This window comes from Thamnophis elegans, chromosome 13 (genome assembly GCF_009769535.1).
Source record: "Thamnophis elegans isolate rThaEle1 chromosome 13, rThaEle1.pri, whole genome shotgun sequence".
NCBI lineage: Eukaryota > Metazoa > Chordata > Lepidosauria > Squamata > Colubridae > Thamnophis > Thamnophis elegans.
Genome location: NC_045553.1, coordinates 18,912,259 through 18,930,360, shown reverse-complemented (window position 1 = coordinate 18,930,360; position 18,102 = coordinate 18,912,259). Strand labels below are relative to the sequence as shown.

Genomic DNA, 18,102 nt, shown 5'->3' with positions numbered 1-18,102 from the left:
CTATCCTGAAAAACTATCGTCCTGTCTCCAACCTTCCTTTTCTGGGGAAGGTTGTTGAGAAGATGGTGGCGCTTCAACTCCGATGGACCTTGAATGAAGCGGATTATCTAGACTCCTTTCAGTCTGGTTTCAGGCCTGGGTACAGCTCAGAAACCACTTTGGTCGCATTGACCGATGATCTCTGGCGGGCTAGGGATAGAGAACATTCCTCTATCCTGGTGCTTCTCGACCTCTATCCTTCTGCGACGGCTGGAGGAGGTGGGAGTAAGAGGCACCGTTTTACGGTGGTTCTCCTACCTCTCTGACAGGACGCAGTCGGTGTTGGTCGGGGGGCAAAGGTCGACCCCTAGGCCAGTCAAATGTGATGTGCCACAGGGCTCGGTCTTGTCCCCCCTCCTATTTAACATCTACATGAAGCCGCTGGGTGAGATCATACGACAGCATGGGGTAAAGTACCATCAATGTGCAGATGATACACAACTGTATCTCTCTGCCCCGTGCCAGCTCAGTGTAGCGGCGGATGTGATGTGCCGATGCCTGGAAGCTGTCAGGATCTGCATAGGGGTGAACAAACTTGTGCTCAATCCCAATAAGACTGAGTGGCTTTGGATGCTGCCCCCGAAGGACAGTCCAGACAGTCCATCCATAATCCTGGGGGGTGAAAATTTACACCTTTCGGAGAGGGTCCGCAATTTGGGGGTCCTCCTGGATTCGCAGCTGACACTGGAACACCACCTGTCGGCTGTGACCAGGGGGGTCTTTGCCCAGGTTCACCTGGTGCACCAATTGCGGCCCTATTTGGATCGGGAGGCACTTCAAACGGTTACTCACGCCCTTGTCGCCTCAAGGCTGGATTATTGCAACACGCTCAACATGGGGCTATCCTTGAAAAGCGTTTGGAGACTGCAGCTAGTCCAGAATGCAGCCGCGCGAGCAATATTGGGTGTACCCCCGCGAGCTCCACTGGCTACCAATTGGTCATTGTTGAGGTCCAGCCCTAATTAGAACGAATGCATGTGATGTGATTTTAAATCTGTCCTTTTCTCTTTCTTTTTCCTCTTCTCCTTTTTGTAAGCCGCCCGGAGTCCTTTGGGATTGGGCGGCATATAAATTTTAATAAATAATAATAATAAATAAATATTGTTATGTTATGTCATGTTATATTGTTATGTTATGCTATATTGTTATATTATGTTATTTTATATTGTTATATTATGTTGTTACGTTATCTTTTGTTATGTTATATTGTTATGTTATGTTATGTTATGTTGTTATGTTATGTTGTTATGTTGTTATGTTGTTATGTTGTGTTATGTCATGTCATCTCGTTATGTTATATTGTTATGCTATGTCATGTCATCTCATGTTATGTTATATTGTTATGTTATATTGTTATGATATGTCATGTCATATTGTTATGTCATGTCATGTTATATTGTCATGTCATGTTATATTGTTATGTTGTTATATTGTTCATGTCATGTTATATTGTTATGTTATATTGTTATGTTATGTTATATTGTTATGTTATGATATGTTATTTCATGTCATGTTACATTATGTTATTGTTATGTTATGTTGTTATATTGTTATGTTGTCATGTAACATTGTTATGTTATATTGTTATGTTATGTTGTTATGTTATGTTATGTTATGTTATGTTGTTATATTTTTATGTTATGTTATGTTATGTCATATTGTTAAGTTGTTTTTTATATATATATATATATATATATATATATATATATATATATATATATATATATATATATATATATATATATATATATATATATAATGATTTATAGGCCGCCCAATCCCAGAGGAATCCGGGTGGCTTACAATGAGGAAAAAAAGAAATAGTAAAAAAATGAAAATGAAACAGGTTAAAATCAACACACATACATTCGTTTTGATCGGGGCTGGACCTCAACAATGAGATCAACAGCCCCAGGCCTGCCGGAATAGCCAGGGTTTAACAGCTTTTCTGAAGACCATGAGAGTGGGCAAGGTCCGGATTTCTGGGGGTAGCTCATTCCAAAGGGTCGGAGCAGCCACAGAGAAGGCTCTCCTCCGGGGAGCTGCCAGCCGACATTGTCTGGCTGATGGCATCTGAAGGAGGCTCACCCTATGGGATCTTACCGGCCGTTGGGAGGAATGTGGCAGTAGGCGGTCTCGCAGGTATGCTGGCCCTAAGCCATGTAGGGCTTTAAAGCTAATGACTAACACCTTGAATTGTGTCCGGAGACCAAGAGGTAGCCAGTGGAGCTCGCGGAGGATAGGTGTAACGTGAGTGTACCTAGGTACACTCAATATTGCTCGCGCGGCTGCATTCTGGACTAATTGCAGTCTCTGAACACTTTTCAAGGGCAGCCCCATGTAGACCGCATTGCAGTAATCCAGCCTTGAGGTAACTAGGGCGTGAGTGACCATTTGGAGTGCCTCCCGATCCAAGTAGGGCCGCAATTGATGCACCAGGTGAACCTGGGCAAAGGCCCCCCTGGTCACAGCTGACAAGTGGTGTTCCAGTGTCAGCTGTGAATCCAGGAGGACACCCAAATTACGGGCCCTCTATGAGGGGTGTAAGTTTTCACCCCCCAGGATCAAGGATGGACTGTCTGGACTGTCCTTCGGGGGCAACATCCACAGCCACTCAGTGTTATATTGTTATGTTATGTTGTTATGTTATGTTATGTTGTTATGTTATGTTATGATATGTTATGTTATGATATGTCATGTTATGTCATGTCATGTTACGTTATGTTATATTGTTATTGTTGTGACTCAGCAGCAGTCTTCTGTGAGTCTTTTCGGGATGCAAGTTTAACAATGCAGCTGGGGCTCGTTAGTGGGTCTTCAGGTGATAAAAGGACAGGTGGTGCCATGCCCTGGTTGCAGGAGTCAACGTTCATCCATGCATTCATATTGTTTTCTTTTTTTTTCTTGTAAAATAAATTTTATTAAAGGTTGTAAAAAAGGCAAGGTTTACAAAATACAAAAAGAGAAATAGAACTCATTACATGTTTACAACGTAAATGGCACAAATTCATACATATAAATACATAGTTCATCTCACCTTCCCTATCTACATATCTACCTAAGGTAAGTAAGTAAAGGAAAAGGAAAAGAAAAGAGGGAGGAAAAAAAGAAAAAAAAGACTAAGAAGGAAACAATATGAAGCTAGATTACTAATTCTATGTAGGTATTCATAACGGATTTTTCCTATCAGATCATCAAAAGTTTTTTCAACACTGTAGTCTATTAATATTACTTGTAGGTGAATTCTCACCTCTAATATATATCTTATCTCATTTGTTACTTAGTCTTTGTATATCATAATTTCATTTTAAATTGTTCCTTAAGTTATTTTAAGTTAAAAAATATCTCATTTATATATTTTAATTCTCATTGTCTTTCTTATCAAACCATTTGTATAGTTTCTCCCAGACTTTATAGAAGTCTGTATCTTCTTTGTCATTAATCAGCATTGTTAGTCTATTCATTTCCGCTATTTCTAAAATTTTATTCATAACCATTGTACTAGTGGGGGCATTTTCTTTCTTCCAGCACTGCGCATATGAGATTCTTGCCGCCGTCAGGATATGGACGAGTAGATATTGATTGGTTTTAATTATTTTTGGATCTATTATCCCTAATAGAAACATTTCCGGATTGAGGTTTAATTTAGTTGACATAATTTCGTTTAGCCACCTTAGTATTCACTTCCAATATGTCTTAGCCACCGGACACGTCCACCACATGTGGTAGTATGTGCCCAGTGTTATTTTACATTTCCAGCATTTGGCCGATGATTTTGTGGAAATTTTTGCCAATCTTGTCGGAGAGAGATACCAACAGTAAAACATTTTATATATGTTTTCTTTGTAGGCCGTCAACATCGTCAATTTCAAGTTCCACTCCCATACTCTTTCCCAATCATCTAGCATAATTGTGTGGCCAATATTCTGGGCCCAGGTTACCATGACTTCTTTCACTCTTTCTGTTTCCATTTTTCGAGTTAGCAAACAATTATATATTTTCGAGATTAATTTCTCATCTGGTCCTATTAGAATTTTATCCAATTCCTGGTCCCTGTCCTGGAAGCCAAATTGTGCTAGATCTGATTTATACTTATTTTGTATTTGAAAGTATGGCCACCAGTCAATATTTATTCCCATTTCAGCCAAGTTTTCCCTTGAGTTTAATCTATTTTGGTTATCTAACAATTGTTTATAAATGACATTTTTGTCGAAGTTAATCAGATTTGGGTATATCAGAGCTTCCGTCGGGGATATCCATTTGGGTAATTGGATATAGAATTTCCTTCTAATTTCAAGCCAATCATTTATCAGTGCCCCTCTTAGATGATGTCTTTTAAAGTAGTTGTGGACTTTATTTCCCTCACTCCATTGTGCCACCCCCATTGCAAGTCGTAACCTTCTATAGTTAGAATTCTTTTATTGGTTAATGTTACCCATTCCTTTATCCACATTGTTGTTGCTGCTTGGTGGTATGTCTTCCATTCTGGTAGACCCATTCCACCTTGTGCTCTTTTATCTTGGAGATATTTATATTTAATTCTGGGCTTTTTGCTGTTCCACACAAAGTTTCGTACCGTTTTATCCAAGTCATTTTAAAATTTTTCTCCTAATTTAACCGGTGCCGTTTGAAATAAATAAAGTATTTTTGGCAAGACATTCATCTTAATTACTGAGATTCTTCCCATCAATGATATTTGTAGCTTCGACCAATTTTTAAAATCTTTTTGAATGTTTCATAATAATTTATTATAGTTATCTTCTTTTATGGAAGAACATTTTGCGGATAGCCAAATCCCTAAGTATTTGACTTTTTTGGTTACCTTAATTTCCATTACTTTTTCTAGTTCTTCTATCTGTTTTTTGGGGAGGTTTTTTATAATCATTTTTGTTTTTTCCTTATTTATTTTTAGTCCGGCCACACGCCCAAAGTCCTCAATGTCTTTCATTAATTTCGGTCCTGAGGTTAGAGGGTCTTCAACAATAAAGACCATGTTGTCCGCAAAGGCCTGTGTTTTATATTGTTCTTTTTTTATGGTCAAACTCCTAATTTCCTGATTTAGTCTTATCTGGTTCAGGAGTACCTCTAACGACATAATAAATAATAATGGGGAAAGCGGACAACCTTGTCTGACACCCTTTCCGATCTGTACCCTCTCTGTCAATTCTCCATTAATTATGATATTTGCCAATTGCTGTGAGTATATGGTTTCTATAATCTTAATAAATTTGTCGCCAAATTTCATCATTTTTAGTTGTGTGATTAAAAATTTCCAGTCTAAATTATCGAATGCTTTCTGCGCATCGACGAAAATTAACGCTAATTGTTTCTCAGATCTTGTTTCATAGAATTCCAGAGTGTTAATTATTATTCTTGTGTTATTCCGAATGTATCTTTTAGGGAGAAAACCGTTTTGATCCGAATGAATGTTTTGATTTAATATTATTTTTAATCTTTCCGCCAAGATTGATATAAAAATTTTGTAATCCGCGTTTAGCAAGGATATAGGTCTGTAGTTTTGAATTTTACTGTTATCCACCTCTTCTTTTGGTATTAGGGTGATGAAAGCTTCCCCCCAGGATTTTGGGACCTTACCTTTTTGTAGTACCTCATTAAATAATTCTAATAGTTTGTCTTCTAAAGTGTTTTGGAATTTTTTTATAAATTTCCGACTGAAGCCCATCCGGACCAGGTGTTTTATCGTTTTTTTTTTGTTTTTGAATGGCCTTTTTCAATTCCTCTTGTGTGATTTCCTTATCAAGCATCTCTCTCATCTCCTCCGACAAGGCTGGAAGTTTCTGTTCTATTAAGTATTTTCTAATGTCTTGTTCACTAATTTCATCCGGTTCATATAGTTTCTTGTAGTAATTCTGTACAATCTTTTTCTTTTCCCCTATTTCTTGTTTCAAATTCCCCTCCTCGTCCCTCAGTTGTTTAATAGTTTTTTTTGCATTGTCTTTTCTTATTTTGTGAGCCAACCATCTACCTGTTTTATTTGCATGTTCGAAGTAATTCTGCTTCATTCTCTTAATGTTTCGGCTACTTCTTCTTGAGAAATCAGATTTATTTGATGTTTAATTAAATCTCCTTTTTCCCTGTATTTAATATTGTCTGGCTCTTTCTGAATCAACAGTTTTATCTCTCTCAATTCTTTATTCAATGTGTTCAATTTTTCCCTATGCATTTTGTTTCTTCTTGCTATATAAGCTATTGATGTTCCCCTCACGACTGCCTTCATCGTATCCCAAACGTTTTGTGTTGATGTCTGCTCTTTACAATTTTCTTGGAAAAAGTAACCCAATTCTTTTTCTATTGATTGTACAAGTTGTTTCTCTTGTAATATGTTCTGATTTAGCGTCCACCTAGATTTTATCTTTGTCTTTCCTTTCCACTGCCATAGAACTGGATGATGGTCGGCCCACTTGTTTGTTAATATTTCAATATTTACTGTGTCCATAAGTAGTACTGGGTTTGACCAAACCATATTAATACGTGACCAAGAATTAAGTGGTTGAGAGTAAAACGTGTGCTGTTGTATCTTATCGTTCATTGTTCGCCAGACATCATAGAGATCTAATTCCTTCACCATATTTATATAGGCAGTCGATAATTTCCTTCTGGTGCTTTTCTTATGTGTACCCTTATAATCAATTTTACTGTCTACTACTGCGTTGAAGTCCCCTAAAATACATATATTTTGCCAATTTATTTCATTTATCCTCTTATGTAAATTTACATAAAATCTTTCTTGTTTTTGATTTGGGGCATAAATTCCTACTAGTAAGACTTTTTTCCCACCATTCGTTACCTCCACCATTAACACTCTACCCTCTTTATCTACATATTTTAATTTTGGGTTTAGCCATTCTTTTATATACATCACAATTCCTCTTTTTCTTGTTTGTGCTGACAAACAGAATACTTTTCCTAATTTTGGGCATTTCAACAAATTATTGTATTTCTCTTTTATGTGGGTTTCCTGAAGACAGATTACATCTAACTTTTGTTTTAATAAGTCCAACAGTACACGTTTTCTCTTTATTGTTATGTTAAGGCCATTTATATTTGCTGATAGTATATTCGTTTCCCATTCCTCAGATTCTTTACTTGTTGTCTGCTTTAAGGGCACCCTTAGATCTTGTCTCAATTGGCGTCCTTGATCTTGATTCTTCTCTGCCATATCTCTCTCGTTCTCTGACCTCTCTTGTCTCTCGCTCCTCCAGTTGGAATTCAGTTATAATGTCTTCTTGACTTCTACTTGAAGTTTCTTCTTTACTAAATCTCTCTTCGTCTGCAGTTAAGAGTTCCTGAAATTCTTGAGCCTTCTCCAAAGTATCTATCCGGTATTTCTTTTCCCTCCATGTTACTAGCATTTCCCTCCATTGAAACGAGATTCTATGTCTATTTAGTTGTGAAGAGAGGAAGTTATATTTTATTCTTTTCTCTCTAACTCTCCGGGGAATCTGCTTCAGAATAAGAATTTCTTTGCTTTTATATGTTAATGATTCCCCTCTTATTGTGTTTAAGATATCCTCTCTCAATTGTCTTCTTAGAACCCTCACATGTATCTCCCTTGGGAGTCGATGGGTGTCTCGCGAAGCTTGTGTTAATTCTATAAACTTCGTCCAATTCATTGATGATCTCGTTTTTTGGTCTGTCAAGTACTAATCCCAAGATTTCTGCAATCAGTTCCCGTAAATTTTCATCTCTCGCTTCTTCTACATTTTGTAGTCTCAGATAAAACGCTGATCTCTCCAATTCTAGGTGGATAATAGCCTCTTCCAGATTTTTGTTTATAGATTCCAGTCTGTCCTCTGTTTTATCTATTCTTTTTTCTGTTATTTCTGTTCTCTTCTTGACTTCTTTTATTTCCTGTTCATTTCTTGACAAAGCTACTTGGATAGCCCCTACTCGCTCTTCAATCCTCCCCATATTGTTTTTGACTTCACTCATTTCGTTTTTTACTCCCTCCAGGCCTTTGGTGATGTTATCATTCATCTTCAAAATTGCTTTCTGTAGAGAGTTCATCGTTACCTCTTGGCCTTGTGAGATTGAGGCTGTCTTATCTTCCGTCAGCCTGCTCTCCGGCGACCTTTGCCTCACCGGGGTGGATAGGAAAGTTTGTTTTTTGCTTCCTTTGGTTAAGGTTGCTGTTCTTGTTGTCATTGGTATTGATTTAATTCAGCTATCCCCCTTCGGTCTGTAGTTCCAATACCTTCTAATTGCTGTTAAAGTGTTTAAACAATTCTATTACGTTAATCTATAATCTTTTTAAATAATTTATACTTAATTAATTAATCAATAAGTTAAATAGCTAATCAATAATGTTAATAATATATCCGTTACCCAAATCTCAATATATTGTTCAGCAATTAATCAAGTAATCAGTTGAAATTTGATCTACCAGAGAATAATCAGTTATTAATCCAATTGATCCACTCTGGAGAACACCCAAGAAGAAAGAGATAGTTAATTTAGTGCAGCGCTATACAGTAGAACAGTTCTATAAGCTTATAATCACTTGTTTATAGTCTCTTATATCACTCTATTTTACTTATTGTATATATTGTAAAGCATTATTTACACCACTATAAATCTCCCTATTGCACTAAATAATTTCCACTGTATATCCCTTCATCAATATCTAAAGGTTAATGCACTTAATGTTTTAATGTAGATATACTACTTTCAGAAAATAGAAATACAGAGTACTACTTCAATAAGGTTGTCAAAGCGATCTGGAAGTAATCTAAGGAGAGTCCACAAGGAAGAGAGAGTACGTTTCAATGTGGAGAGTCAAAAGACAGGAGAGGTCGGAGCTCAAGATAGTCGTTTCAGAGCTCACCCATCAGTCACTTCTTGTCGTCAGTAAAATAAAGAAAGAGGCAGGGAGAAAGATGAAGGGGGAAAAAAAAGTCCAATTCAAAAGGGCTTTTGGGGCAGTAGCTGCGATGAAAGCACATGCGGAGAGAGGTTCGTGTTTTAATTTTTTTTCCCACCGCTCAGTTTTCGCTTTCAAAATGTCGCCCATCTGTTGTCTCTGTCAGTATATCTCGGCATCCGCCTCACCGGAGGCAAAAAACTGGAATGTCCCAGAAATCGTCATTTTTGACCTGGTGCTCAGTTTCCATTCGATTTCAGGCTCATTCCAGTTCTTCTGCGAATTCTTATACATTTTGGTCTAACTCCTCAGTGAAAACTCGGATCACCGAATGGAGTGGTTTTTTGGCCCTTCCAAGAGTACACCAACAATTTGGGCTTTTTCTTGGAAACTGAGGTCTGGGTCAAAAATGACAATTTCTGGCTCATTCCAGTTCTTTTCTGAATTCTACATTTTGGCCTAACTCAGTTTCCAACAAGAAAGCCTAAGCCTAAGGCTAAGCCTAAGGCTAAGGCAAGCCTAAGCCTAAGCCTAAGCCTAAACCAAAACCAAAGCCTAAACCTAAACCTAAAACCCAAAACACCACTCCATTCGGTGATTTGAGTTTTCACTGAGGAGTTAGACCAAAATGTATCAGAATTCGCAATAGAACGGGAATGAGCCAGAAATCATGATTTTTGACCCAGAGGTCAGTTTCCAAGACAAAACACAAATTATTTGTCTACTCTTGGAAACCCCCCCCAAAAAATCCATTCCCTGATCCGAGTTTTCACTGAGGAGTTAGACCAAAAGGTATAAGAATTGGCAAAAAACTGGAATGAGCCAGAAATCATAATTTTTGACCTAGTGCTGAGTTTCCATTCGATTTCGGGCTCATTCCAGTTCTTTTGCGAATTCTTAAACATTTTGGTCTAACTCCTCAGTGAAAACTCGGATCACTGAATGCATTTGTTTTTTGTGTTTTCCAAGAGTAGACAAAGAATTTGTGTATTTTCTTGGAAACTGACCTCCGGTCAAAAATCACGATTTCTGGCTCATTCTAGTTATTTGCCAATTCTTATGCATTTGGTCTCACTCCTCAGTGAAAACTCGGATCACTGAATGGAGTGGTTTTTTTGGATTTTCCAAGAGTACACCAACAATTTGTGTTTTTTCTTGGAAACTGACCTCCGGGTCAAAAATGACGATTTCTGGATCATTCCAGTTCTTTTCCGAATTCTACATTTTGGCCTAACTCAGTTTCCAACAAGAAAGCCTAAGGCTAAGGCAAGTCTAAGCCTAAGCCTAAGCCTAAGGGTAAGGCTAAGCCTATCCGGATCCTAATCCTGACCCGACCTCGACCTCGACCCGGACCCCGACCTGGACCCTGACCCTTACCTCGACCCGGACCACGACCCCGACCCGGACCCGGACCAAGACCAAAATGTATCAGAATTCACAAAAGAACCAGAATGAGCCACAAATTGTCATTTTTGACCTGGAGGTCAGTTTCCAAGAAAAAACACAAATTGTTTGCCTACTCTTGGAAAACCCAAAAAACAAATCCTTCCATGATCTGAGTTTTCACTTAGCCTAAGGCTAAGCCTAAACCTAAACCTATCTGGATCCTAATCCTGACCCGACCTCGACCCGGACCCGGACCCCGACATGGACCCAGACCCGGACCCAGACCAAGATGTATCAGAATTCGGAAAAGAACCGGAATGAGCCAGAAATCGTCATTTTTGACCCGGAGGTCAGTTTCTAAGAAAAGACACAAATTGTTTGTCTATTCTTGGAAAACCCACAAAACCACTCCATTCGGTGATCCGAGTTTTCACTGAGGAGTTAGACCAAAATGTATAAGAATTGGCAAAAACTGGAATGAGCCAGAAATCGTCATTTTTGACCCGGTGCTCAGTTTCCATTCGATTTCAGGCTCATTCCAGTTCTTCTGCGAGTTCTTAAACATTTTGGTGTAACTCCTCAGTGAAAACTCGGATCACTGAATGGATTTATTTTTTGTGTTTTCCAAGAGTAGACAAACAATTTGTGTATTTTCTTGGAAACTGAGCTGCGGGTCAAAAATCATGATTTCTGGCTCATTCCAGTTTTTTTGCCAATTCTTATACATTTTGGTCTAACTCCTCAGTGAAAACTCAGATCACCGAATGGAGTGGTTTTTTGGGTTTTCCAAGAGTACACCAACAATTTGTGTATTTCTTGGAAACTGAGCTCCGGGTCAAAAATGATGATTTCTGGCTCATTCTGGTTCTTTTCTGAATTCTGCATTTTGGCCTAACTCAGTTTCCAACAAGAAAGCCTAAGCCTAAGCCTAAGCCTAAGCCTAAGGCTAAGCCTAAGCCTAAGCCTAAGGCTAAGGCTAAGGCTAAGGCTAAGCCTAAACCTAATCCTAATCCTGACCCGACCTCGACCCGGACCCCGACCTGGACCCTGACCCTTACGTCAACCCCGACCCTGACCCGGACCCAGACCAAGACCAAAATGTATCAGAATTCGGAAAAGAACCAGAATAAGCCAGAAATCGTCATTTTTGACCCGGAGGTCAGTTTCTAAGAAAAAACACAAATTGTTTGTCTACTGTTGGAAAATTCAAAAAACAAATCCATTCCATGATCTGAGTATTCACTGAGGAGTTAGACCAAAAGGCATAAGAATTGGCAAAAAACTGGAAGGTGCCAGAAATCGTGATTTTTGACCCGTAGGTCAGTTTCCAAGAAAAAACACAAATTCTTTGTCTACTCTTGGAAAACCCAAAAAAGAAATCCATTCGGTGATCCGAGTTTTCCCTGAGGAGTTAGGCCAAAATGTATAAGAATTGGCAAAAAACATTTTGGTGTAACTCCTCAGTGAAAACTCGGATCACCGAATGGAGTGGTTTTTTGGCCCTTCCAAGAGTACACCAACAATTTGGGCTTTTTCTTGGAAACTGAGGTCTGGGTCAAAAATCATACTTTCTGGCTCATTCCAGTTTTTTGCCAATTCTACATTTTGGCCTAACTCAGTTTCCAGCAAGAAACCCTAAGGCTAAGGCTAAGGCTAAGGCTAAAATCCAAAAACCACTCCATTCGGTTATCTCAGTTTTCACCGAGGAGTTAGACCAAAATGTATCATAATTCGCAATAGAATTCTCCTGTGAGCAATGTCGGAACCTCAGGCACAAAAGAAAATAAACATTTTAAAGGAGTTTTATGCTTACTATTCTGTGTCTTTATTATTAGTAGCCTTGTTATTAAGGGGCTGCAGAAATGGCACAGAAGACGGAAACCTGTTTCAAAAGACGTAAGTCGTTTCAAAAGCCTTGTGATGACTTCAGTGCTAGCGTTAAGAGACAGAAAACAGTGCCCTCCTGTGGGCAATGTCAGAACCTCAGGCACAAAAGAAAATAAACGTTTTTAATGAGTTTTATGCTTATTATTCTGTGTCTTTATTATTAGAAGCCTTGTTATTAATATTTATAGGGAAAGGGGAGGCTCAGGGGCTGCAGAAAAAGGACAGAAGAGAAAAACCTGCTTCAAAAGCTGTAACCCGTTTAAAAAGCCTTATGATGACTTCAATGCTAACGCTAAGGGACAGAAAACAATGCCCTCCTGTGGACAATGTCGGAATCGCAGGCAGAAAATAAAATAAACCTTTTTAATGAGTTTTATACTTTTTATTCTGTGTTTATTATTAGAAGCCTTGTTATTAATATTTATAGGGAAAGGGGAGGCTCAGGGTCCGCAGAAAAGGGACAGAATAGAAAAACCTGCTTCAAAAGCTGTAACCCATTTAAAAAGCCTTATGATGACTTCAATGCTAACGCTAAGGGACAGAAAACAATGCCCTCCTGTGGACAATGTCGGAATCGCAGGCACAGAAGAAAATAAACATTTTAAATAAGTTTTATGGTTATTACTCTGTGCCTTTATTATAAGCCTTGTTATTAATATTTATAGGGAAAGGGGAGGCTCAGGGTCTGCAGAAAAGGGACAGAATAGAAAAACCTGCTTCAAAAGCCATAACCTTTTTAAAAAGCCTCATGATGATTTCAATGCTAACGCTAAGGGACAAAAAACATTGCCCTCCTGTGGACAATGTCGGAATCGCAGGCACAGAAGAAAATAAACATTTTTAATAAGTTTTATGGTTATCATTCTGTGCCTTTATTATAAGCCATGTTATTAATATTAATAGGGAAAGGGGAGGCTCAGGGGCTGCAGAAAAGGCACAGAAGAGGGAAACCTGTTCCAAAAGCCGTAAGTCGTTTCAAAAGCCTTGTGATGAATTCAATGCTAACGCTAAGGGAGAGAAAACAATGCCCTCCTGTGGACAATGTCGGAATCGCAGGCACAAAACAAAATAAACCTTTTTAATGAGTTTTACGATTATTATTCTGTGTCTTTATTATTAGAAGCCTTGTAATTAATATTAATAGGGAAAGGCGAGGCTCAGGGGATGTAGAAAAGGCACAGAAGAGGGAAACCTGTTCCAAAAGCTGTAACCCGTTTAAAACTTCAATGACTTCAATGCTAACGCTAAGGGAGATAAAACAATGCCATCCTGTGGACAATGTCGAATCGCAGGCACAAAGGGAAATAAACCTTTTTAATGAGTTTTATGGTTATTATTCTGTGTCTTTATTATTAGAAGCATTATTAATATTAATAGGGAAAGGGGAGTCTCAGCGTCTGCAGAAAAGGCACAGAAGAGAAAAACCTGCTTCAAAAGCCGTAACCCATTTAAAAAGCCTTGTGATGAATTCACAATGGAGATAAAACAATGGAGATAAAACAATGCCATCCTGTGGACAATGTCGGAATCGCAGGAACAAAAGAAACAAAATGGTGGTATGACTGTTTCATGTCAGATGGATTGGGATGGATTGGGGCCAAATTGTATGTGCCTGCCAGCCTAAGGGATCCTGTCCTACAGCAGGCTCACAATTTCAAAACTGCTGGTCATTTGAAAGAGCCGAGGTGGCGCAGTGGTTAGGGTGCAGTGCAGTACTGCAGGCCACTTCCGCTGACTGTTACCTGCAGTTCAGCGGTTCTAATATCACCGGCTCAAGGTTGACTCAGCCTTCCATCCTTCCGAGGTGGGTGAAATGAGGACCCAGACTTTGAGGGGCGATATGCTGACTCTGTAAACCACTTAGAGAGGGCTGAAAGCCCTATGAAGCGGTATATAAGTCTAACTGCTATTTTCGTTTTGTAAAGACTTTGTACTTCCCAGGTGGTGACAGGCGGGTGGACTATGGTAGTGATGAATGCTTCCCTACAGAAGGGAGTAGTGCCCCTTAGGTGTTATATAAATTATCAGCTAGATAATTGGACTGACCTACTGCCTTTCACAGAGGTCACTTATAATAACTCAGGGCATAGTTTCAATACTTTCAAGGTACCTTCTGGCCAGGATTTTGCTCCCATACCAGAACTGGCCCAAGAGAAGCTTCTGACCCACTCCTTAGTGGAATAGATTGAACAGCTTCAACATACTTGACCAGTAACACATAAGGTGTTGGAAGATGCACATCAAACCCATAAGAAACAGGCTGAAACCAACAGTTCCAAGTGGTTGATAAAATATATTTGTCCACAAAGTACTTACAGACTACCCAAAAATCAAAGAAATTGTAACCCAAATATGTAGGATCACTTGTGAAAATAATAAACCCAGTTACTCTGCAGTTGGACCTGCCAAAGAAGCTTAAACGAATCCATCCTGTTTCATTGTTCACCATGCTCAGCCAGACCCTCCAGTACCCATTCTTATAGAGGGGGAACAGCATTTTGAAGTCAAGGAAATTTTAGACTCCGGAAAGCATAAAGGAAAAATACAATACTTAGTGGCCTGGAAGCATCTCTCCTTCACAATCATAATGGGTGAATGCTCGAAATGTTCGGGTCCCTAAACGCCTTTAGGTGTTTCACAAGAAATATCCTGATAAACATGGGTTAAGCATGTTCCTAAATTGACTTGTTTCATTTCAGCTCCTACTTTAGTTTTGTATTATGCATTTTAAGGTCGGTGTATGTGTGTGTGTGTGTGAATGCCAGCTGTGGTTTGCAGCTTGCCTGCCCTTGGCTGCATAGAAACAGGGGAGGGGGTCAGCACTTGGGGTGGGGAAGTGAGCTGGTGTGAAGCATCTCCATGAGAATCGGGAAGTTTGCTACCCATCAACTGAGTGGCGTTGTTTGGATTTTTCCAAGGTGGACACCGTCCTGGGCCTCTGGAGGCACACAACACCTGCTGAGGAGGTTTTCCCATAACATCATATGGGGCGCTGATCTGTCTTTCTAGGCTGGACCCTGGGGGCAGGGGGAGGGATTTGGAATGACTTTCAATGTGTAACTTTCCCGCAGATTTTCCCCAGATCTTTTGTTGCTATCAGCTCATTCTTAGTAAAATCACCTCTTCTCTAACTCCAGGAGTCGAAGGTTTTCTTAGGATTTGAACGGAGACAGACCCGACAGCTTGGCTCATCAGGAACCTATTCGATCTTACATTTGTTGCAGAGTTTGCCTCCCAGTTGATGCCAGGATTGCTACAATTCCCCATTACTATTGTGGGGTGCTTCCTGCACATCTCAGCTCGCTGACTAGCAAACGGTTCATCTACTTTCTCGGCTTCGTTGGGTGCCCTGCTGTAGACGCCTATGGCGATGCCATTTTTTCTTCCTTTTCTATCATCCTGGGGTTTTGGCACTTCTCTAGAGGGGATTCTTTAAGTTCATCGCAACTCCGCCTCGTCTTTTGTCGGGTCTGTTTCTCCTGAAGAATTCATATGCTTCTGTGAGGGCTTCCAAACGCTTATCCCTTCTTCGCTCGGGCCCACCCGGAAGGGCTTCCACGGCGCCTCTCGCCCCGCCCATCCCGCAGCGTCGACGCCGGAAGCTTCGCCTCCCAGCTCCACACCGCACCCCGCCCTCAGCAGCCGGCCCGGTCTCCACGGCGACCCCCTCATACGGGTCCCGAGGGGCCGCGCGTGCGCGTTGGCGTCGTGCGATAGGCCTTGCCCAGCCATGATGATGATGGCGCTGAGCAAAACCTTTGGGCAGAAGCCCGTCAAGTTTCAACTGGAGGAGGATGGCGACTTCTACATGATCGGCTCTGAGGTGGGTGGTAGACCGGGCCAGTGCCCTGGCTCCGCGGCCTTGTGGAGGGCAGTTCCGCCGCCCCCCATCCCCGTCCGCAGGTGACGCCGAGCCCGCTCGTCCCCCCCCTGCCCTCCCTGCCCGGTGGCGTCGGCGTCTGACCTGCCGGCGGCGCCCCTTGTGTTGCCCTGCAGGTGGGCAACTATCTGCGGATGTTCCGCGGCTCCCTCTACAAGCGCTACCCGTCGCTCTGGAGGCGCCTGGCGACGGTGGAGGAGCGCAAGAAGATCGTCGCCTCGTCCCATGGTGAGCCCTGCGGAGGGGGCAGGGGCCGGGAGGGGCGCGGGGGAGGCCCGGCGTGACGTTCTCTTTGCTCTTCCCCCCGCAGAGTCGCAGCGGAGCCACAGCCCGAGAAGATGTGAGTATCCAGCCCGGGGGGAGAGCAGCGGGTTCCCGCGAAGCAGGGGCTCTTGCCCTGTGCGCTCGGGCGGGGGGGGGGGGAAGCAACAAAGAGGCCGCTCCGCCCCCTTTGGGCCCTTAACGGCGGAACAGGGGAAGGCGGGGGGGGTAGCGACCGGGGGGAGGGGGTGCAACGACTCACTTTCGGGAACCTGGCCGGCCTGTTTAGCTGAAGAAAAGCCTCAAAGGCGGCTCTACCCCGTGGCCGTTTTCGGAGGTTGCCCCTCCTCGGCACGAAGAGCTTGGAAGCTGAGGTAAGGGGGTCCCCAGCGGCCCCGCCAGAAGGGAATGTAAAGTACTGATAAAGGAGAATATTTGGAGTTAAGGTCTGGCACAAGAGCTCCCAGGTGCTCTCTGACTGGCTTATTTTCTTGAAGAGTTTCATGGCCCAACTAGGGAACATCATCAGTGCTAGAATATTATGGTCTCTTGCCTGTGGGTAACTGTGGCCTTAGAACCGGGATGGCGAACCTATGGCAAATGTGCTACAGGTGATATGCAGAGCCCTGTGTGCGGGCATGCGAGCTGTCGCCCAGCGTACCTCCACACGCTTCCTGCCGGCAGCTGATTTTCAGGTCTCCCGTGCATGTGGGAGATGCATGTGCATGCATCCCCCCCTCCATTTTTGGTACCAGGAGACTTCAGGGAGAGCTGGGGGAGGCCGTTTTGGCCCTCCCATAGGCTTGAGAAAAGTCTCCAGATCCTGGGGAGGGTGAAAAATGGGACTTCTGGAAGTTCCCTTCTTTGCCCTCCTCAGGCTCCAGAGGCTTTCCGCAAGCCTCTGGAAAGACAAAAGTGTGTGTGTGTGTGTGTGTGTGTGTGTGTGTGTGCCCTCCCCAGCTCTGGAGGCCATAAACATGCCCGTTTTCTGAATTTCCTGAAGGTCCGTTTTTTTACCTCCCCAGGCTCTGGAGGCTTTCCTTGGGCCTCTGAGAGGGTGAAAATGGCCTCCCCTGGACTCCGAAGGTCCTCCCTGAAGCCTCCTGGTGCCAAAAGCGGAGTGTGTTTCTGGCCTCCAGAGGCTTGAGGAAAGCCTCCAGAGCCTGCGGAGGACGTGTGCACATGCCTGGAGTTGTGGGCGTACAGCCATGCGCAGGTGGGTGGGGTGCATTGCATTGGGATGGGGCGGGGGCACACACTATTGCACACACGCTTACAATTTCAGCAGGTGAGGACAAAAACGTTTGCTATCACTGCCTTAGAGAATCTTTGGTTGGGCTGTTTGCTGTTGCCTTCTTGGTAGTTTCTTGATCGTTGGTTTGATATTAACCCTGGAGTTAATCTATGCTGATCTGAGTGCTGACTGCTGGTGGAGAGGTGCTTTGGGTCCTTTTTGGGCTGGGGAAGAGTCCCTTTTGAATAGTTTATAGATGTTGTTAATGTCCATGTGTCTATTGATGGCTGATTTGTCAGAATGCCAGCCTTCTAGAAATTCCCTGGTGTTTTTGGACTTGGCTTGGTCTAGGATAGTCACATTTTCTCAATTGAAATGATAGTTAAATCTGTCTGTTGTGAAATTAAAGAATTTTCAACATGTCTCTGACTGCTAGTTGGTGTTTGTGGATGCATTCTGCCAGTTTTCTGCCTGTTTTGCCTGTTTGTTCTACTAGTTCAGGTGTTGGCAACCTTAAACACTCAAAGAGCCATT

At 41.8% G+C, this 18,102-nt stretch overlaps 1 protein-coding gene across 2 annotated transcripts in view; it reads left to right on the top strand.

The window, feature by feature from the left end:
- Nucleotides 1-15,828: 15,828 nt before the first annotated feature.
- SMARCB1 (SWI/SNF related, matrix associated, actin dependent regulator of chromatin, subfamily b, member 1) overlaps nt 15,829-18,102 on the top strand; it is a 33,640-nt gene continuing 31,366 nt past the window's right edge. The window contains exons 1-3 of one of the 2 annotated variants that reach the window (XM_032228964.1): nt 15,829-16,016; nt 16,190-16,301; nt 16,384-16,413. In XM_032228964.1, coding sequence (XP_032084855.1) covers nt 15,924-16,016; nt 16,190-16,301; nt 16,384-16,413 — 235 coding nt within the window. In that variant the 5' untranslated portion in view covers nt 15,829-15,923. The remainder of the gene's footprint in view (nt 16,017-16,189; nt 16,302-16,383; nt 16,414-18,102) is intronic. The other variant, XM_032228963.1, reaches the window with a different exon arrangement.